Here is a 23,427-nt window from a genome sequence, read left to right on the forward strand (position 1 = left end):
CAGATTCCTGGAGGCTGTGAGGATCTGGATGGGCAAAACAGGTTTCAGCTGGCAAGCCTGGCAAGACTCAATAGCTTTGGGTTTGGGGGCCTACTGGTTATAGGACATTAACATCTTTTGTGCTGGGTGGCACTGCCCCAGACAGACCTAGGACACAATCTGGGCATCCTGGCTTCAACAACTCCTATTTGAAGAGCAGATGGCAGTTGTGGCTAGGAGGCCGTTTGTACAGCTTCAGATAGTGTCTCAGCTATACCTATTCCTAGATTAGGGTGGGGCTCTGCTCATAGTCACACATGCCCTAGTCACTTTCTGATTGGACTACTGTATCACATTGTACATAGGGCTGCCTTTGGAGAGTATCCGGGAGCTTCAGCTGGCACAAAATGAGATGGCATAGACAGTTTACCATGCATCTAGAATAGAGGTGTCAAACTCAAAGCTCGTGGGCCGGATCTGGCCCACGGGGTGCTTAAATCTGGCCCACGGGGCCGGCCTGGAAATAGCAAAGGACTAGCCTACGGTGCCTCTGGCAGCCAAAACAGGGCACAGGGGGCCATGCACAGCCCTGCCATGCCCTGTTTTTGGCTTGGACGGCCTTGTTTTTAGTCTGGACGGCACCTCCGTTTTGGCCAGCAAAGTGCTGCAGGAGGCATCCATCCCATCTCCTCCCACTCCCCACCCCCAGCTGGCCTGTGGAGAACTACAATGCTGATCCCACCCTCAACGAAATCCAGCTTGACATCCCTGCTCTAAAACAATGCATGATACATCCAGTGGTGGAATTCAAATTTTTTTACTACTGGTTCTGTAGGCGTGGCTTGGTGGGCGTGGCTTGGTGAGTGTGGCTTGGTGGGCATGGCTTGGTGGGTGTGGCAGGGGAAGGATACTGGAGGGGATACTTGGAGGCCCAAGGGGCCAACAAGATACTGAAGCAGCTCCATTGTTATTAACATCTGCTATTCTCTCTTAGCTTTTGTAATTTTTAAAGTTGTTTTTAATTTTTTAATAATCATTGATTAACTGCTATTAACAGTTATTAACTGTTTTAATAGTTCTGTTGTACACCACTCAGAGTCACTTTTATGTGAGAAGGATGACTATATAAATATTAATACATTCAGTAAATAAATAATTGTTCTTCTGTAATAAAGTGATGAGTAAAATGCAATTCTGCTTTTTTTCCTGAATACCATCCAGAAATGAACCTGTGTCCTCCCATCACCTTTGATAATCCATTATGCTTAAGGGGAATGGGGGATAGATTTTCAAAAGTGAGATCATACATGCTAATTCATAAGTATGTTGTATAATGTTAAAACCTGAGACAAAGAGCAGCTTTTGTATTTACAGTCTTTTGTCCTTTTGGTATCCTCCCTGTATGCTTTGTTCTTGTTCTAAAAAATTAAAAAGATGCTATTTTCCAACATAGATTAATTTAAAGATTGGTAGCATTTGGCTAGATCACTAGAGAACAATGAGTTTCCTGCTCCAGTTTTAAATGATCAGAACATTCTGCAATGATTAACTAATGAGCTGACTAAACAATGTTTATACTGTAAATACTAGCAGCATTTTACAGCAAGGCAAAGAAATGGCTGAAACTCTTCATTCTGTTTCCTCCGAGTTTCCAATCAGCAGTTTGATCCCTTGCTATCCCTTGATCCCTTATAAAACATTTATTACTCTCCTTTGGCTTCTTGTCTATTGCAGACAACTTTTAAAAAGCCTTCATTCCAGGGGTAGGATTCTACCAGTTCAGACAGGTTCGGGCGAACCGGTAGCTCTGACGATCAGCTGGGAGTGAACCGATTCGCTCCGACGATCAGCTGGGCTTGCCCCTGCACTTTACTTACCTTTATTTCCTTTGTTTGAAGCCCAGCTGATCGGCATGGCAGAGCGGATTGCCTCGCCTCAGCTGTTTTACTCACTGGGGCTGCAGTAGAAGGTAAGTTTTATCGCTTAATTCAAACATACTGAATGTGCATGCGAAACAGTTGTTTCATGGGTTGAATCCCACCACTGCTTCATTCGCCCCATAGTCAATCCATTTCCCCTACTGCCTTCATTCACCAAAGCCAGAAAAAAACTATAAGAACAGTGGCTCGTCTGTGATGCTGGTTGTATGGAGTGAAATCATACGTGCCAATTCATAAGTATGTTGTAAAATGTTAAAATCTGAGAGCAGGTTTTCTGTTCATATCTTATCCACCTGTAAGTTTTTTTTGAAAAAAATTCAAGAGATGCCATTTTCTCACTTAGAATAATTCAAAGTTTGGTAGCATTTGACTTCACAATTATTTTTTTAATAAGAGTGAATCATATCATATGACAGAACCCTACTTTAAAAAATTCTTGCAATTCTATATATTGCTACCGTATGTATGAATGATATGCCATATGCTAAATAAATAAATACATTTCTATATGACGGTAAAAAAAAAATGTAGATTAGTGTTTTCCAACTGGTAACACTAAGTAATTAGAAGTCTGAATTTCAACTCCCAGAAATCTCTAGCCAGCATGATGACAGTGGAATTCTGGGTATTGAAGTCCATACAACTTCTAGCTGCCAAGGCTGAGAAGTAGTGATGTAGATAATCAAAATACTAAAACTGAATCTAGCGAGATAAGAGTTTTGTAGAGTCTTCTCAGTTTAGAAAGAAAATAGAAGGAATAAATCCAGGAGTTTCTGATTCATAGATGAACTAGCATATTGCCTAGAGTGCAGGCTTCTTCATTGAAGATAAAAAAATCCAGTTTGGTAGCTGTAACCATGTGATTGAAGCCCTACATCATTTAAAGTGTGGCCTGCACATGGTATACATTTTAAAAGGGCAGGGCCATGATCATGCAATCACAGGTGCCAACATACTAACAATCACAGATGCTAACATACTTTTTTCCCCATGGTCAATTCTATTGGAATAATATTTTTTTATTATTAATGGAATTTGGTTCACCTACGATATCAATTCCTAGTGGTTTGTTTACAGTTGTTAATGTATTAGTCTAAAGCTACAAAATGTTTTTTTTTTAAATCTTCACAACAGATGGTATTTAATTCCAACAAATAATATATAAACTAGACAAAGCACACATAAATGTTGGAAATGTCATGAAACAGAACCTTCTATTACATGTTGTGGGCATGTAAAAAAAACAACCCATACATTAAGCAAGCAGTTGTATTCAGGGTATTGTGGGAAGCTTGATCCTTTTCAAGATTCTGGTTGCCATCCATAAAAACCTTTCATGGCACAGGCCTGGTTATTTGAGGAACTACCTATCTTCAATTGTTTCTCCTCACCTGATACATTCAGGTACCTTCTGGGTGTGCTTCAGATCCCTTTGATTAAATTCTGCCATCTTGTGGGGCTGAAGAAACTTGCCTTCTTTCTGGTGGTCCCTGACCTCTGGATCAACTATACTCCAGAGATACAGACAGCACTCTCTGTCCTTGAGTTCCAGTTCCAGGCAAGGGGTTAATATGACTGTGATTTACTTATTTCTTCATTTTTATCCCATAATTATTACTTTTTTAAATGATTCAGCAAAAATATCTAACACTCTTTCCTCCTTCAATTTTTCCCATAACAATATCCTGTGAGGTAGATTGGGCTGAAAGAGAGTGACTGGCCCAAAGTCATCCAGCCAGGTCACAGTTTCTTTAATCTTAGTTTTAACCACCACACCAAACTGACTTTTTTTTTTTAATTTTATTGGTTGGATCCCTTTTGTATTTTTGTATTATTTGTTGCTCAAGGATTAGTCCTGCTAGTTTAGGTTTTTACTATTTACTATTCTTTTTTAAACTAGCCAAAGCCATAACAAATCTAAATTAAATTCTTCTGGCTCATCTCATTTTTCCCTGTGTTAACTTCCAAGTGGATTTTATTCCATTACTGCAGGAATTTGCATTTTTAAAAATAAATCCATACATTTTTGTGTTTACATACTTAGTTTAGACCAGTGGTGGGTTGCTACCAGTTCGCCCTGGTTCGGGCGAATCGGTAGCAGCAGCAGCGGTAGGCTCTGCCCGCCCATTCGGACATCATCAAATACACTCTGCACATGCGCAGAAGCTTCTACGCATGTGCAGAAGTGGCACATGTGCAAGCAAACCAGTAGCAAAGGTAAGTGAAACCTACCACTGGTTTAGACACATTTGTTTGAATGGAAGCTCTCACAATATGGATTTTTAATATTCTTTCTGATCATACAGTACTACATCCTTCTTCTAAGCATCTCTCATTCTATCCTAAAATATTCATCTCAACATATTTTGGCAGAACTTCTCTTTTTTTCGCTGAAAGCTGCACTGTAAAATGTGAAGTCTGAAATCCTAAAGAGAATTGATAGATCAACATTAAATCCCATTAAATCTAACTTCTACTTAATAGCCTAGTAGTCCCAAATGGGGAGCCAGTCTCCGGTCTGTTGGACCCAATATTTGATGAGTTTCGTTTGGTTTTTAAAAACATGTGCTATAGAAACTTGTGTTATGGGCAGCTAGTAATCTTGCCTGACACAATTGCACTCGGGAAGAAAATAGCATGAACCTTATCATATTTTACTGAGTAGTTCTCAACAAAGCTAAATTCAGAAGATATTTAATGGGTACCTATTTCTTTCTCCATATTCAATCTATCTATTTCACTTGTTTTTCAAAAGCCTACCTACTAATATTAGCTGTTGGATTTTCAAAATTTCCAGCTGTTAGGTTATAAACAAGTATCTCCAAATTTAAACTGGTTTGAAGATGGAATGTCCCTGGTTAGTTGAAGAAAAACAGCACAGAGCAAATTTCTGGCCTGCTTTAACGACCTATGTAATTTGTATTTTATACTCAAGGTCACTCTGTATGACAAAAAGTATTGTACCAATTGTTTATGTTGATATCCAGGTTAACAGTTGTCATATAAGAACAGAGGAGATTTGAAATAATTCCTACTTTAAAGTATTTAATAATGGTTTCTTTTGGAGTAGATTTTAATTGCAGACTTTATTTATAATGGGGGAAATGCATTATAAATAAAACGTATTGATTTCCTACTCTTACTCTGCAATAAAAATAATTTCAGGACTGAGTTTACAGAACAGCACATCAGGACTTGCTAAGAGTTATAGTTGAATATAGTATAATAGCTGAGCCTTCGGGGGATGATGGTTCAGCGGTTAAAGATGCTGAGCTTGTCACCTTGAGGGCTGACAGCATAGGTTTGAGACCCAGACTCCATGCAACAGAGTGAGCTCCTGTTACTTGCCCCAATTCCTGCCCACCTAGCAGATTGAAAGAATGCAAATGCAAGTAGATTAATAGGCACCACTTTGGTGGGAAGGTAATGGTATTCCATGCACGTATGACATATAGCCATGCTGGCCATATTACCACGAAAATTGTCTTTGGACAGTGCTGGCTCCCTTGGCCAAGAAACGGAGATGAGCTCCTTGCCTTAGAATGAGACATGACTGATAGGGAAACTTTTAGCTTTATAGTCGAGATAGTCCACTAAACTAACAGTGCAAAGATTTCCATTATGTTCTGAACATCAAGTAGAACAACTTTAAGAGAATACCTAATTTCTATGTCTTCCAGATGACACCCCCCACATACACTGTCACTGCCATCACTGGTGTCAGTAGATAAAACACTGAACAAGGATATTTAGAATGAAACCTTGCAAAGACTATTAAATACAATTGTCTCAGCTGGATGCTAAATAGGAACAAATGGATCCCTCAGACCAAGGAATGTGAATCTGTTAAGACTTGAGAATCACTCATCACTCAGACCTCTGAAACTAGTGGGCTACAAAGCAGAGTCTGTCTGCAGGTGGACAAGTCTCATACCAAATACATTCTTGCAAGTATATCATCTCTACACTGCTTAGGTTTGTCTTCCAGATGACAGGTAAGGAGTAAAAATGAACTTGGAAGGCTGGCTGCACAAAACACATCTCTGAAAATAGCTGTATCTTATAAAAGTAGAGAATTTCTTACCTATCTGTTGACCACAGCAGCATAGGAACATGAGCCAAGGATAGGGTCTCTTTGCATAGGACAAGAAATACATAGAGTAGCTGTCCCCATGAAACAGCACTGCACCTTGCCATAGTCTTTTCACGGTTTGTGGTAAGGAAACCAAACGAGATTCAGAAGGAAAATAAATGATAGGAACTGGTTATATTGGTATTTGTTATGAAGCTTCTGGCTTTGGCCAGTTTTTATTTATGATAGCTGGAGTAGGTCTATTTTATGACAACAGGAAAAAGAATCCATACCCAAACAGAGTGCAAACTTTGACATAGCTTTGAAGATGAGACTCTCTCTACTAGCAGTTCTAGTTTAGGACCAGATAAATTGTGTTCACCTAGCAATAGAATTATCTGACGCACATATACTACAAGATGTCCTTCTTTTGTTCTTATGGTGCAACTATATCCATATATATTACAATACAATTGCTGCTCCTGGAGATACCCATCAATGAATGGAGCCTGGTATCTACTGTGTTTATATGCAATTTGTATATTATTACACCACATTATAATAACTGAAGAGATGGAGTGTCAGATATATACCCTGTTTCAGGGGTGGGTTATACTTACCTTTACTACCGGTTCTCATCGCGGCCGTATGCGCGCTCTTCTACGTGCTCTTCTGCGCATGTGCAGAAGCTTCACCTATGATGACATCTGGGTCAGTGGGAAGAGCCTCTTGCCAGTTTTACTACTGGTTCTTGTGAACCGGTCGGAAACGGTGGGAACTCACCACTACCCTGTTTCCCCCCAAATAAGACATCTCCTGATAATAAGCCCAATCAGGCTTTTGAGCGCATGGCAATAAGGCCAAGTGCTTATTTCAGGGTTCAAAAAAATATAAGAAAGGGTCTTATTTTCGGGAAAACATGGTAGTTGTTAGAATAGCAATGGTGGTAGTGGTAGTAGTATCAAGTCATGGTGCCAAATTAGGTTATTTCTTTTAAAAAATCCAATAATTATGCACCCAAATAAGTAAGAATTCAATTTTAAGAAGAAAGTAGGAGATTCACAGCATCATAGATATATCTGTAGAAGATAGCTGTTAAAATATCAAACATGTTCTTGCATTTTCCTGCATAAAATCCATTTTCCATTTAATTTGTAAGAAAAATCTTTCTTTAGAAATGAATGTTTAGTTAGTTCCAGCCTTTCCGGGCAAAAGAATTTTATGTCTAGACTTTCCCTTCTACTTTGTTTCCAAACTAGGTGGCTCAGTGGATAAGATACTGAGCTTGTTGATCAGAAAGGTCGGCAGCTCGGCGGTTCGAATCCCTAGTACAGGTCTACTGCGTGAGTAGGGGGTTGGACTAGATGACCTCCAAGATCCCTTCCAACTCTATTACTGTTAAATAGCATCAATATGTTCTGACCCAGCTCCGGGTTCCCGAGGATATAGACACACACCAACGGTCCTTATCAAATTTATTAAGTAGCAAGAATAAACCAAAGTCTGGCAAAGGTTGGCAACCAGTCCAGAAAACAAGATACGATAAGACTTTTCCAAAAATGCTCTGTTGATAATTACAAGTTGTTTCTAGCAAGAAACTTACTAACGGCGTGTGACTTAAATAGGCTAAGGGAGTGGCCAATTATCCTCAAACCTTACTCTCGAGGAGACCTCCTCCTCCTGCCTTTTGGCAGCCCTGCGTGCTCGAGCATTGAGAGTCTCCTCCACTTCGCTCTCTCCACTTGAAGGACCCTCTGGAGGTTCTGAAGGCCCTGGCTGAGTCTCTGCCTCTGGCACCACATCCTCTTCAGCTTCCTCGCTGTCCATGCTATGCACTTACAAGCCATAGGTTAGATAAGACAGACTTAGTGCTATATAATATCTCCAGGTTGATTAAAAAAAACTATTATCCCAATAAAATCTGTCCTCGTACTTCTTTTATTCCACTTTATATGATAGATGATCCGAGCAGGCTCCCTCTTCTATTATAATTGTCTCTTGCTAAATCACCCAAAGTACTATTTACTGGCCATAAAGAGAGTATAGTTCAGAAATGTTCCTGATAAAACTCTATGTGTTCTTCCCAACTCAGAAAAGCTTGTCAAGCATATGAGGTTATGCTCTGTAAACTAAAATCATCACAAGGTTGATCCACCTTTATTGCTGTAAAGGTGATTGGATATTCTCTATCCAACCAAAATCAATTAATTTTTTAAAAAATTAATTGTCTTATTTCTACTGTTTTTGAATTACTTCTGAATCCTTCACTTTGGTTCTCCTCCACACATTTCCCATATATGATTAAACATTTCTTGCGGTTGAAGAGTTGCAACTGTAGAGCTTCTATGCAAATGGAAGAGGAAAAAGAAATCAAACAAACTTTATAGATGCCTCTCCAAATCTGTGGTCCTATGAATCAAAGTCCTCTAGGTCACTGCCCCATGCAGAGTTATTCTGTGTGAATGTGGCATCTACTTCTATTCAGATGATGTTTTGATCTATAAAAAGGAGAAGGACAGGATCTATGCATGGAAGAATATTTTTTATTTCAACATAGGAGTGGTTGGTTCAGAGCAGAGTTGTGGCCTAGAGGTGGAGGCACTCACCTCACATTCGGAAGGTTGAGAGTTCAATCCTAGGCAGTGACAGATGTTTCTCTATCAGGGCGCAAAGAGAAAATATCTGCTGCAAACTCCATGTAGGTATCAGGAAGGGCATCTGGCCAGTAAATGGTCAGCTTCATTCAGTCACCCTGACTCCACTCTAATAAAAGGGAGCACTGGGTGGAAAAAAAGAAAAAAAAGGAACAGTGGGTGATTGGCTCAATTCTTTGAGGGATTTCTTTTGTTTTCTACATTTTCTGTCGGGTTTAACTTCAGTATTTCCCAATTATTTCCTTTTAACTGCAGAATTCCTTCACTGCATATGTACTTATCATTATTGGTGCCTAGGCTCAGCTCAGCTGCTTGACTCAGGAAGCTTGAATTTGATTTCTATCTTGAATTGGATGCTGTGAATTGCAGTGATGCACATATGATTACTGTGAGAATATAATCTGTTGAGATTATGTAGGGAACATATTGGTAAAATAATATTTGGAATGACTGTACTGTTTAGTGGGAAATGAATTACAAGCACAAGCAATCCATCTTTAAGTGGGTCATCCCATTTTCAGTTGGGCTTTCACTTGGGAATGATACTAAAAAATAAAGAGTTTAGCTCACTTCCTGGTATCTACAAGAATGTAACAGAATATTTGTAGCTCAGGGTTGAAATGAGGGGTACTTGGTGCTTTTCTAGTTGTTTTTATGCAGACATTTCATTATCCAAACTAAGTTAACATCATTAATGCTAGTAAGGACTAGCAAATCCTACTCCTTACTGGCACTGATGTTACCTAGTTTGGATAATGAAATGTCTGCATAAAAAACAACTAGGAGAGTAAAAGTAACACTAACAGAGTTAGAAGGGATCTTGGAGGCTGCACTGGCTCCCGGTGGTCTTCCAGGTGCTATTCAAGGTGTTGGTCACCACCTTTAAAGCGCTCCATGGCTTAGGACCGGGATATATATGAGACCGCTTTCTGCCAGCAACAGCCTCCCACCGGCCAATATGCTCCCACAGAGAGGGGCTCTTCAGGGTGCCGTCGGCCAAACAATTCTGACTGGCGACACCCAGGGAGAGAGCCTTCTCTGTGGGTGCACCAGCCCTCTGGAATGAGCTGCCCCTTGAGATTCGCCTCATCCCCGACCTGCGTACCTTTTGCCGCGCCTTGAAGACCCTTTGTTCCAACAAGCCAGCCTGGCCTAATACAAATTTTAGAATGGGTGTATGTGTGGTTTAATCTATGGGCCAAATTTTTATATATTCAATTTTAAATTGTTTTAAATTTTGTATATTTATATGTGTTTTAATATGGCTGTACACCGCCCTGAGTCCTTCGGGAGAACGGCGGTATAGAAATCTAATAAACATAAATATAAACATAAATAGGTCATCTAGGCCAAGCCCCTGCTCGTGTAAAAGCACCAAGTCCAACCATGTACCTAATATAAAATTGGTTTACCATTCTTCTCACACTTCCCCCTCCCCCTCCTCAGCTCCTCAGTCTGCAAATTACTGATATTATCTTCTGCAAATAGTAATCAGGTCTGACTCTGTTTAGCTTTTTGAGGTGTTAGTTAGGTGGGGCAGCCTGCTGTGACAAGAGTCTCAGAATTAATTGCCAGAATTTTGTTTTTCCAGAGTTGGCAACTTTAATCACAACTTTCAGAATTGAAGTGCATTACATGAAAAAGGAAATTATTTTGCAGATCCTTTTTTGGATACTGTATATTCTCCAGCTGTGTTTACATTCCTAATGTAAATTATTTTGACTGCAAATGCTTGTTGACATAAAATTCATGTGATACAATGTCAAAATTATTTTAAATTTGGATAATAAAGGTGTTGCTGTAAAAATATGGATATTTTTGCTTTTGAAAAGAAGATGTATAATATAAAATATAGCTGGCATATTAAGAGACCAGATTTTATGGCAACATTAAATAGATTTTGAAATATACTTTTAAGTGATTATATCCACATTTAGATTTCAATTTTCATAGTTCTAAAATGAAAGTCTAAATAATGCAGAACATTTGTACTTAACCAATTATTTCTTTTATACCCATATTTGATAAATGAAAGTCCTCATTAAGCAGATGCTACGCTGTATTTTATGCTAAGAAGTGAATGCAAAAACAGAGTAAGCACTTGTTTTGAGGTTTTTGTGCTAAAGCATCCAGGTCTGTACTGAATATTTGGCAATTAAAATGCTGCCAAATTGTTTCTCAGCTAAATGCATTTTTTCCAGTCAGAGTCATAAACACCCATGCTAAGACCAATACATTGGATAAAAACGATGCATTCAAATGGTGATATTAGAACAGGGTCACGTCTCCATTTATATAGTACACCTGGGAAGTTCAATAGAAGTCCCATAAAAGCAGTTATTAGCTTTTGAGAAAGGTGTATATGTATTATGAAAAACACACACATTCCTATTGAAAACATTGCTGATTTGACATTGCAAATATATAGCAGCTCTTCCAAGTCCCTTCTCATTCTGAATAAGGCAGGGAGAACCTGCTATAGTGTGTGACTGTTCATTTAACTGTAAATGGATTATAATGCTCATTTTAACTTACATTGAAAGAAATAAAAAATAATAAAACTGGTAACATCCAAAGAGAATCCAGTAAATCATCTAAAGAATATTTTGGCAATATATACTTTATATATTGCCAAAATATAGTTCTCTCTTCATTCCAGTCAATATGTAAGTTGTATTTCAAAACCTTACATTGTTGACATATAAATACTTCACTTCAAGTACTCATTACAGTGATTTTTCTGTTAAATCTTACAAAAAGCAAAAGGCTATTTCTTAAATAGTCCAGGCTAAACACAATCATTCCTTTTCCTAGGAAAATCTTTAAAAGTTTAGTTAATTTAAGATGTACTTAGAAAAAGATAAATGCAACATGCAACCATAGCAAATTTATTAATCCAATGAATATCATGAATACTTTGTGCTATTTTTATTAATTTTCCATGGAAACCATTTTTGTTTTGCTTTCTTTCACAAAAGGTCTTTATTATTTATTATAAAATGGTTAGTGGACTTATAGTAACAGCAAACTTTTAGATCTGTTGGATGAAGATGTCAGTATAAAGTAATCCAGTCTTTTGTATGTAACCCAAACACCAGCAGAAGACTACATACATAAAAAGACTCTTTCTAAGTCAAGAATTTTATTCCTCTGAATTTATCACACAAGAATTGTTCTCAAGAGAACAACAGAGAAATGTAGTGTGCAAAGGCAGCCAACCAACATTTGTTAAAGTTCTTGTTCTACAATTTAAAATTTTGATACATATTAAGTAGATATCAGAGAAACAGGAAAAGATAATTAAGTTGCCCTCATGTTTGGTTGTGGTTGTAACTTGCCTCATGTATATTTCCCAAATGGTCCTAAAAGAGAGGAAGGCAAGATAATGCTTATGACACCAATGTGTTTGGACGCATCACTTAGCAGCCACCAGGGTACCTAACTCCTCTGATTATAATTGTTTACAGGTTCTTTTAATTAAATAGAAAGCTGGCACACTGCAAAACAAAGTAATTGCCTCTACCTTAATATGATTTACAAGAATGACTCTGGATTCACATAGACCAGAGACATATTTAGGGGGCGGGGCGAGAGGAGGGGAGAGAATGGATTATTTGAGCCTGTGCTTTGTTTGCAACTCTGCCTGACAGTCCAGGAAAAAAAAGAGAGAGAAGGTAAAAAGAATTTTGAGGGAAGAGTGTGGGAAGGAATTTTACCATATTGCCGTCTGATGACAGAGGATTTTATTGCTGATCCATCAAGAAGTCACTTTGTGAGAACATTGATCAACATGCTCTCATTATTTGAAATGATGTTCTATCCCTGCCTAAATTGTTGATACTGATGAATCCTTATTGGTATCATTAATATAAACACCTCTGAGGGAAACTTTAAAGGCAGGTTGTACTTGGCAAAACCTTAGCTTTCAAGGAAAAACACCATCAGCTAGTTTTGCTGGATATAGGCAGTGTCTGTGCGCTTTTCTAAAATAGCAGTGATCTTTTCCTGCATTGAATTTGAAAAACATTTTCCAAATAAATCATGATGTCTGATATCTAAACACAATGTTATAATACTTTGTGTAATTGCTGGTAATATTTATGGTGCTTATACAACAGAATAAATTTAATACCTCCTTGCAATTGTCCACATTCTACTCGAATGCTTCCAGCAATTAAAAATTGATCTATTATGTAATATGTATAAATTGGGTTACCGAAGAACCAAGGTATTAGTCTATGTTCATAGTAGTACAGAAATATTATGAAAGCCACACAAAATAGTTATAAATCTTTAAGATGTCTTTAACCATGGCTGTTTGACTTCTATTTGAATTTACTCTCTAAGATGTTGATGACTAACATATAGAGAGTAAAGGTCAGAAAAAATGAATAACCTCTGACATCCTTTTTCATTGTTGCCTCAATAAATTGTATTATACCTAACCTGCTGTGATACAATAAAAAAAGAGATAGTGCTGGCAGTAAGAATATATATATATATATTAAATTTAAGAAATCAAGGTCTTTAATATATACCAAGTCTCATATGCAGGCATTCTTGAAAACAAAACAGCTGCTCTCTATTTCAAAATTGTCTTTTAAAGTTGTTACTTAAGACTTGGCTAGGCTGCCAAAATATTATTTCTTTAACAAGGAAAAATGACAAAGCAGACAATATATCCTTCCAAAAGCATATTGTATACCAGAGGTATATGTGAAGGAAGCAAGTGCAGTGTTAACAATAATGGATTGGAAATGAAGTTCTAAGATGACGTTTGGGCAATGCAATTTAAAGAAAAATCCAGGGCATGCAAATAAACATTCTTTAAGCTCATGATCAGGCCAATTTTCCAAGCAATGTTCTCTTATTTTAAGAGAACTGTTCTAAACTTCTCTTTAAGTGTTACTTTGATGAAGCAGTTGTTACAGACTTCGTTACTAAAATATCTTCTGTGTTAGTTTGCTTGTCACTTTTATGAAGAGCAGCTGCCAGCTCTGGGAACTGAGAGAAATAGTTCCTTGCAAGCATTTGTTTGTGCCTTACTCTGTGAATGAACACCTTTTCATAAGCCTGAAAGAAAGAAAAAATAGAAAATGTTTTGATTGGTTATATATTGCCATAACAGGTCCTTAAACTATGAGTGGCATTAATTTTTAAATTTAAAAAACTAATAATTATTTTGTGTTTTAAAAAAGACAACTCTTAGGTTAATTAGCTCAGAGATGCAATGCCATTTACAGTGAACTACTATAAATGTCAACAAATAGGTATAAATTATTAGGGTGTGATTAATTCCTGCTCAGCTTTTTCAAATGATTGATTTGGAATCCCAAAGTTGCTGTTCAAAAAGCAACTGGACTTGGGTTTTTTTTTCCTTGAAAACATCTCACTTCTCATCCAAGAAGCTTCTTTCGTTCTCCAGAACTGAAGCAGCTTTTGGGATGAGAAATGAAACATTTTTTAAATGTTTTCAGTTCAGTTCTCCAGAACTGAACAAGCTTCTTGCATGAGAATTATATAAGATGATAACAAGCTCTATCTGGGCCAACCTAATCATGCTTTCAGTGTCTGAGGCTGCATGGGCTACACTGGGAGGAACAGACTAAGCCTCAATCTTGACAAGATCAAGTGGCTGCAGATATTTGGGTCTCTGGGTGTAGGGATTATCCATTTTTGGCCCTAGATAGAGTTGCCCTTCCCTGTTAAAAACTGTTATACAATCTGAGGGCTGTCTTGGATTCACAGCTCCTGCTTGAAGAATAGGTAACAGGTATGGTCATAGGAGCCTTTGTACAAATACATCTAGTGTGCCACTGTTTCCTGGACCCGGAAAATTACAGACAGTTTCTCCTTAGTCATTTCATTAATGGATTACTATATAGTACCTTACATGGGGCCACATTGAAGACAACTCAGGACATACAGTTAGTCCTGGATGCAGCAGGCAGGCAATGATGGGCATTTCTTTTATGCCCTTGTGACCCCACAGTTTTGGGAACTGTTCTGGTTACTAGTTGGCTTTAGGATATGATTCAAGATGTTGTTTTTCCTCTACAAAACCCTTCATAATATAAAGGTAAAGGTTCCCCTCGCACATATGTGCTAGTTGTTCCCAACTCTGGGGGTGGTGCTCATCTCCGTTTCAAAACCGAAGAGCCAGAACTGTCCGAAGATGTCTCCGTGGTCATGTGGCCAGCATGACTAAATGCCAAAGGTGCACGGAACACTGTTACCTTCCCACCAAAGATGGTCCCTATTTTTCTACTTGCATTTTTTACGTGCTTTCGAACTGCTAGGTTGGCAGAAGCTGGGACAAGTAACGGGAGCTCACTCTGTTATGCAGCACTCGGGATTCGAACCGCTGAACTGCCGACCTTTCGATCGACAAGCTCAGCATCTTAGCCACTGAACCACCGCGTCCCCTATATTCATAATATAGAGCCTTGTTATTTGTGAGGTTTATCTGCCTTGGGTTCTTCCTGTTCAGTGAGACTAGGCAGAGTAGCTGCCAGTTGGGTCCCATCAATTAAGCATGTCATTTAGTAGGACTCTGGAGGTATGACTTCTCTATCGCAAAGTCTGTCCTCTGAAATAACATTCCCAGAAATTCAGATGGTTTCCATCTTGAGGAGGCTATTAAAGACCTGACTATTCTCCCAGGCCTGGGGGATGGAGGTGATAGTTTAGTCCCTGGTGGATAGGTTGTTTTTCCTTTGTTTATAAATCTGTCTTCAGACTAGTCATAGTTTCTTCTCTGATTCTTTTTTTGTATTATTCTCATTTTTAAATTGCAAGCCACCCAGAGTTGTTGCAAGTCTGGGAGCTATTAAACTGTATTAATAAGTAAACCAACCAATTTATTTATTTTCCAATTTTTGCTCCTAAATGCAAAGCGATAAGCATGCAAGACACTCAAAAGCAATCATAAACAACATGATATAAATGTATATACATGCAGAGGCTTCTACAAGTAGTCCTTAATTTATAACCATTTGTTTACTGACTATTCAAAGTTAGCATGGGACTGAAAAAGGAGACTTACAACTGCTCCTTGCACTTAGGACCATTGCAGCATACCCACCATGGTCACATGATCAAAATTCAGGCCCTTGGCAACCAGCATGTATTTACAATGACTAACGCATCCTGGGGTCATGTGATCGCCACCTGCGACCTTTCCAGCTAGCTTTTCACAAGCCAAGTCAATGGGGAAGCCAGATTTACTTAATGACCACATGATTCACTGCATGGTAATATTCGCTTAACAAGCATGGCAAAAAAGGTTGTAAAATGGGGCACAATTTACCCCAACAATGGAAATTCTGGTCCCAATTGGGGTCTTAAGGCAAGAACTATTCCAGATTGGAACTGTATACATTCCAATCTGGAATACTTATCAAACAATCTGCATAACAAAACACAAATTCTATGCTATCTCTGTGCACCTTTTTAAAATTCAATCTGAAAGATTTAAATAGTACCATACCTGATGGGATTTCCCCCGCTTTACTGTATTGAATTTATTTATTTAATGTGTGTGGAGTGGCACATTTAAATCAATACCTTCTCAAGATCACTTAGTTTAAGATGAGCTTCGGCTTCATCATCTTTGAGAAGAATAGTGTTCCAGGGAGACCATTCTTGCCACTTATTCCACCTGACCATGACCAAATCATACAGATCATCCCAAGCACTAAGAGCTGACTGAGAACCCCAGAAATGTTCAACCATGTAGTGTAAATCTTGCAGCTGCAATATAAAAACAAGAGGAAAAATTAATAAGAATTAATTTAAAAACTTACCACATTTACCACAATTTATAAAATTGTTGCTCTGAATGACTATTATTGCATGCCACACACATAGTCACCACATTTTAATTACAGATTGAAATGCTCTCAAGGAAACTATTTCTCCCCTCTCTTTCTTTCTGCAATGACTGTGATAACACACAGTCAGTTTATTTATTCCAAAAGACACATTGCCTCAAATACAGGTTTTTAGAAGTTTATGGTAAGGTTTTTACACAGATGGCTATTTCTGCTTCCTCTCTTGACAGCTTGGGTGATTATCAACTTGCTGTTAGAACATTTTCTTGCTGCAAGCCACTTCCCAAATCCATGCTGTTAGTAAAGAATTAATGATCCGGAAATCACAAATAGAAATCGTACTTAATTAAATACAAAGTTTATAATATTCTACTACTACTGAATTCCTATCTTTTTTGCAAATATATTAAAAGTTTGAATTTCCAGGTTGGAACTCAGCAATTTTATATCTAAAATGACATAATCCATATAAGCAATATTAGTATAGCTTAAATAATGTGGCATTATACTACAGTGTATTTAAAGTATATAAATAGCTGGCAAGTCACACTGGATTTTAAATTATAAGTAAATAAATATGATGATTCATGATGTATATTTTAATTATAGGATTTTATTAATCATCATGAGAAAATGTATTGCAAATGAGATAATGATATTACATAGTTATATAGTTTGGCAACTATGAAATATCCTAACATACAGCATAAGGTTGCCTTGAACTTCAATTATATTCATGAATGTTGTGATAAGGTATCTAGAGAATAAATATAGCCACATGATTTGAGCAAAATTGTATCTTAATTGATCTGCATAGGTTCAATCCAGGGACATAAATCATTGCTCCAGCAATGTACTTATAAAGACAAGTATTATTACTGGCAGATTTCCATTAATGTATAAGAGAAATTTGTTATTAAGAATATTCTTTGGATGAAAATATATTTTGAATTGAATTTTATATAGACAAATTTTAGAGACATCTCAATACATTGAAACAAGACTCATCAATGCAAAACAGAATCTAAATTTTCCTGAAGCTTTCATAGTGATTCAATTTTCAAATGAAAACAAACCAAAAACAGATCAATTTTAGTCATAAGTCATAAGTTTATTTGTCAAGCATATATAAGATAACAGGTAAAAGTATAAACATAATTTGAATATATGAAAAGAGTAAGTAAAAAGGAATATTAGGACAGGGATGATAGGCACGCTGGTGCACTTATGCACACCCTATTTTCTCCCCAAGTGTGAAGGAAAAGGTAAAGAGAGAAAAGATGTCATGTAAAAAGATGTGATTTATATCAAGATTCTCCAATCATAATACTTTGATTAAGGGACATTGAATAATGTAAGACTATGCAAATATGCAGTGCATTTTGCTAGATGAGTTTTAAGTGGAAAATTCACTTGGGACCAATTCATTTTTGTTTTTAAAGTGAAATAAATAGGGCTCATTCATACACATTATAGTGCCTTCTAAAACAATGCATCTTTTAATAAGCAAACCTGGGAACATATTGCTATTTCTGGATATTAATAATTATTTTATATTTTTTGCACTCAGATACAGATATCTTTTCCATGAAAATGAGATTCCCAAATAATACAATTTCCTTTTTGAATTCTACATCATTATTTTCAGAACAGGACATTATTTTCAACTAAAATGCAGCAACTTGCAATTCTGTTTATAACGGTGGATTAAATGTGTAATTACTGTTTAGTAATACAGTTTAATTCTGGAACTTCATCATCTAATCCAATTTGATGTTAAATTGTACTTAATATGTTTCAATTATTAAAGCTGTGTAGCAAATTTAAATTTGGTGAACATAGCTTATTATTTACTTTTTCATCCTAAAAATAAACAAAACCAAATATGCTTTAAATTCACTATGACTCAAAATATTCACAAATATTTATCTAGCATAAAGTTCATATTGCCTTGAGATTTAAATTAGGTAAAAAGCCATTTATGAAGAAGTTAAGATAATCTCTATAGAAAGTAGTGACATCAGCTCTCATGTAAACCAAGTGCAAGAGATTTTGGAACTACAAATGCTCCATCACCTTGAATTTCTTTATGTCCAGTAAAATTATAAGAGGCAAGATCCAGATAATTGTATTCAAACTATTTATTTAGTACTATATTGACACAATAAAAATCCTATCAGTCTTCTAAACCTTTTTCTTTCATATATACAGTACTTTCTTTCTATATACTGCATACCTGAAGTATAAAGGCAATCTTAGCACCGTCGTTGTATTTCATTTCAGAGTCTCTGAGATTTCGAAGCATCCGTTTGTACTTCAAAAAGGCTTCCCTCTTACGAGCCTCATTATCCAGCTTGCAGCACTGACGACACCGGCCGATGGTGCAAGAACTAACAGATATGGCAAAGCTAGTAGAAGGTAGGTATTTTTTGCAACCCAGGCAAAAATAGATGTTGTGATAAAGCTTCATTGGATCAGCTGGCACCTGCAAGAATGCTATTATAAGTTTGTTTTTCTTTTCATAATGAATCATAAGCCTGGCCCAGAGGTTTCTAACATCATTGCTTTCAGTGGATGAAACTGAACTAAAAGAGAAGATGAGCTGAAGGGTTTTCAGAAGAGGAATTGATCTGGATGTGAAATGTGAAATGTTGTGAAGATAACATTGAACTGCACTGATAAAATCTGTAAAAACTACCCTTATACAAGAATTTGTGGTTATATTTGAGCACACACTAGGCTTCTGGATTGCAATGACTGAGACAAGCGTGTTATTATCAGTTAGATAGCTAATCCTTAGTATGTAATACTTCACATCTTCAAAATTCATCTTCATTAACCATAATTGCAATTTCAATTAGAAGTAACAAAAATAAATTGTAGAAGTATTACCAACCAAGTTGTAATGATCTACATTAACTGCTATCTAACTGTCAACCTTACAAATTAGTTGCTCTATGGATTCATTTACCCACCTTTCTTAAATTATGAAGTGTACCTCATCTCTCAAACAATTACTGTGATGTAGCACAACATAGTAAACCTAGTGATTAAGAACATACTTGAAAACTTTGGTATCTGTAGCTAAGTTTAAAAAATATATTCTTTATATCAAACACTTTGAAAGGAATGTAATTATCCATACAAGCCATAATAGTTTTGTTATACAGGTACTGAAAGTATTTAAATAGTCTATCTCTTTGCATATCAAATAGTCTAATTGCCATACTGATGCCCCATCAACTTTCTACTTCAGGTTTTACAGGTAGTCCTAGACTTACAGCCATTCATTTAGCAGCTGTTCAAAGTTACAATGGCACTGAAACAAAAAAAAATGACTTACTACTGATCTTCACACTTGTAACTGTTACAGCTTTCCGGTGGTCACATGATCAAAATTTGGACACTTAACCACTGACATATATTTACAATGATTGCAGAAACCCAGGTCATGTGATTGCCATTTGTGACCTTCCCAGCTGGCTTCCAATAAGCAAAGTCAATGGGGGAAGCCAGATTTGCTTAACAATTGCATGATTCATTTAACAGCTAGAGTGATTTGCTTAACTACCACGGGGAAAAAAGTCATAAAATTGGGCAAAACTCACTTAACAACCACCTTGCTTAGTAACATAAATTCTGGTTCCAAATTGTGATCATCAGTCGAGGACTACTGTACTTCTATGATAGCATTCATAGCCAATTCATGAATAAAATCAAAATGGACGTATTTCTCCATGTGTAAACTTCTTTAGTGTAGTGACATTTCCCCCACTCCCCCATCACTCTGCTCAACACCTAATTCCCACAACACTGTTTTAGGCTTAAATATATTTACCCTTGTAGTAGGTTGTACAGAAGACAACAGTATTGCTATTATCCTTCTTATCTTCTCATCTTTCCTACTATCTTCTTCTATTGGTATCTTATGATTTATCATTTTTTGTTTGTATCTTATGATTAATTATTGTAACTATGATTTATGATCTATGACCTATCACTTTGTTATATGGATGTACACTGAGAGTTTATGCACCAGAGACAAATTCCTTGTGTGTCACACTTAGCCAATAAAGAATTCCATTCCATTCATTCCATTCTTCGGAAACTGCTTAAGAGATATGTGCTAGTATAGGATATTGGTGTGTGTATGTGTCAATTAAATAAGCAATTGTCTTTAAAACCATGAAGGAGGGAGATACCTGTATAGTTAAAATGCTCTGTTCAATTTTTCTCTACTGCATTTTCCAATGGCAGCAACTACCCAGCCCTCCAAGGCATTTTGAAGATACAACCAATGGTAGTACAATTGTCTTCACTGCTCTTGACTTTGGAATGGACACAAATGCCTCAAATCAATCAGTGCTCCCTTCAGGCAGCAATACAAATGCAAAAATTCTAATGAGTCTGTGCTCTGCTTCCAGATGAAGGACACTAATGCTGCGATGAATGGATAGCCATTCAAGGCTGGTTTTCCTCATCATGTTTGCAGATTTCAGTGTCCAGTCCTTAGGAAGCTAAGGTGAAAGGTAGTGTCCTACTTGAACCCAGAAAAAATAAGATAAAATTTCAATGTATGCTGCTTTCATAAGCAAGGAAAATCAGGCCACCTATTTTTAAAGGTGTTCTGATATTGAGAAGAAACTGACTGAAGAGTTAAGGTTGCCACTGAAACCTACTAGCAAATTCAGGCAGAGATAAGGCAAATCTACTAGCAAGTTTCAGAGCCTGAGATGAAGCAAGTGTGGAATCTGAATGGAAAAGGGCTTGCCTCCAGGCTCATTTCAAATTGGAACTTTTGCTGCAATTTGACCTATGCTGCACCTAAATGAGGAGGAGATAAATTTCAGTACCTGGGGATAGCACTGTGGGAACAAAATGATAGTGTTCAGGCCAGATCAGCACAAATGTCATATGTGCAAGGGCTCTGGGTGTCATATTTACAATGTTTCCTGAAGAATCTACCTGTTTGCCATAGTGCAAATAAAACTACTCTCTAAAAACGAACACTGAGGAAATTATTTCAAAATTCATTTAGTTACAGGACAAATAGTGATTCCGTGTAGAGGGCTTTCTTCTTAAAGAAAGGAGGAAGAGCCATTCCCAGGGCAATAGTCTCACAGAAGGCTCCTAAACCTGGCCAAGAACGTAATGTGAGTAAATATCTTAGACAAGCCCCACCCCAATTTACATAAAGATAGAGAGAGGGAGGGGAAAAGCACATTCTGACATAAGATTTTGCTACTATAGCTTTACAGTAAAAGTAGTACTGACCTACATGCATTGGTTTTCTAATCTGATCTACCTCAAAGTACTGACATTCTGTATAAAGGCAACCATCATCAGGATCAAACTCAATCCAAAAATTAGATGGGCTCCTATTATGAAGTTCAAACTTCCTGTTTTCCCAAGTATTTAAAAAAATGTTTCTACCCTTTCATTAGCTGATTTATAATTGCTTATTATGCTATTATTTTATTGTGAAATTTGTGTATGTTATTTATTTATTCACTTTATTGTTCTTTACTATAATGACATGTTAAATGTGTTTAATAACTACGCTGGGGTTAAGATGAATCTTTACTTTCATTAGCCTTCTTATAAGGCACTGCAATATTATAATCACAAGAACACATCAGGGAGAGAACTTAAAGAAATTGGGGAGGTGGGGAGTGTTTTGACTAACACAGAGAATAATGAGATCGGACTTTGATTTCACTGTTCACAATTCTAAAGCAAAGACGGGAAAGTTGTGGCCCAGTAGTGGTTACTGATTTACAACTCTCTTGCTATTGTCTGTGCTGGTTGGGGAGTCTGAAAGCAAAATTTGGAGCACTCTAATTCTTTAGCTTTGCTGTGCGTATTTATTTGCAAGTCCATTTTCTTCAAACATACTTATATGAGGCAAATGCCATGTTATATTAGCATTATTTAAATTGTATTCAACTATTCTTCTTTCCTGTCTACTAGGTTGCAGACAGCATCCTCTACCTGGCTGTCACAACTCATATCTGGCTTTCATGTCATTTTTTCATACAGAATATCCTCATCTATTGTCTTGTGTTTTGTATATGTATTTCTTAGTTAATCAATTGTACTCTACAACAATAATAATGAATAATTTGAGATACTTATTTAACTAGCATCATATTCTTGGCAATTTATAATATAATGAGCATGGTGACACAGTGGTTAGAATGCAGTATTACAGGCTAACTTTCCCGACTGCCAGAAGTTTGATTTTGACCAGCTCAAGGTTGATTCAGACTTCCATCCTTCCAAGGTTAGATTGTTAGGGGCAGTATGCTGACTCTGTAAACCATTTAGAGAGGACTATAAAACACTATGAAATGGTATATAAGTCTAAGTGCTATTACTATATAATAACATACAATAATACTGCATTATATATTAAAACATCTATAACAATATAACAATGCAATTAAATTGCATCTGGCATCAATGGATCCACAATATTTTCCCAAAGGCTTCAGAAATGCTAAGTCTTTGCCATTTTTTGGAAGACCATAAATGCAAGGCCATCCTTATCTTGGGGAGGTAAGCTGTTTCATAAAAGGGGAGCCGCTACAAAGAATCCTGAGATCCTTTCCCATCACATCTCCTAGTAGGAGAGGTACCATGAATATCTGCTTTCTGGCTCTCCAGACCAGATACATTATGCCCCAGGTAGGCATAATGTATCTGGGAAAGGAGATTTCTCCAAGCCCCGAGCCATATAGGGCTTTAAAGTTAGTGACCATTATGATGAATTGCACTCACAAACACACTGGTAACCAATGCAGTTCCTACAACATCCATGTAATTGTAACATGTAAGTATCAAGAATAGCCAGGAAAACTATGAGCCACTATACTGTGGACCAGCTGAAGCTTTAGGATAGTCTTCAAGGTCACTCTACAAGGAATATAGATGAGAGTTATCCATCAATT

General features: G+C 37.0%; 2 protein-coding genes and 1 long non-coding RNA gene across 4 annotated transcripts in view; 1 reads left to right on the forward strand and 2 right to left on the reverse strand.

Annotated features, from left to right (window-relative positions):
- The window catches only part of LOC117673621 (V-type proton ATPase subunit S1-like), a 64,061-nt gene extending 57,864 nt beyond the window's left edge, over window positions 1-6,197 (reverse strand). Inside the window, exon 1 of the mRNA XM_034431097.3 lies at window positions 6,004-6,197. Within this exon, the coding sequence (XP_034286988.2) occupies window positions 6,004-6,116 (113 nt within the window). The 5' untranslated portion in view covers window positions 6,117-6,197. The remainder of the gene's footprint in view (window positions 1-6,003) is intronic.
- Window positions 1,864-22,318, forward strand: LOC132710557 (uncharacterized). Its single transcript, XR_009621266.2, has 3 exons — window positions 1,864-1,948; window positions 18,761-18,895; window positions 19,014-22,318. It is a non-coding gene; the product is annotated as an uncharacterized LOC132710557 (long non-coding RNA).
- The window catches only part of IQUB (IQ motif and ubiquitin domain containing), a 56,361-nt gene continuing 46,083 nt past the window's right edge, over window positions 13,150-23,427 (reverse strand). For both annotated transcript variants that reach the window (XM_034431101.3, XM_087874200.1), the window contains exons 11-13: window positions 18,714-18,962; window positions 16,212-16,397; window positions 13,150-13,718 (exon numbers count right to left, since the gene is read on the reverse strand). In XM_034431101.3, coding sequence (XP_034286992.2) covers window positions 13,551-13,718; window positions 16,212-16,397; window positions 18,714-18,962 — 603 coding nt within the window. In that variant the 3' untranslated portion in view covers window positions 13,150-13,550. The remainder of the gene's footprint in view (window positions 13,719-16,211; window positions 16,398-18,713; window positions 18,963-23,427) is intronic.

Source organism: Pantherophis guttatus, chromosome 7 (assembly GCF_059756535.1).
Source record: "Pantherophis guttatus breed Tessera chromosome 7, ASM5975653v1, whole genome shotgun sequence".
Taxonomy (NCBI): Eukaryota; Metazoa; Chordata; class Lepidosauria; order Squamata; family Colubridae; genus Pantherophis; species Pantherophis guttatus.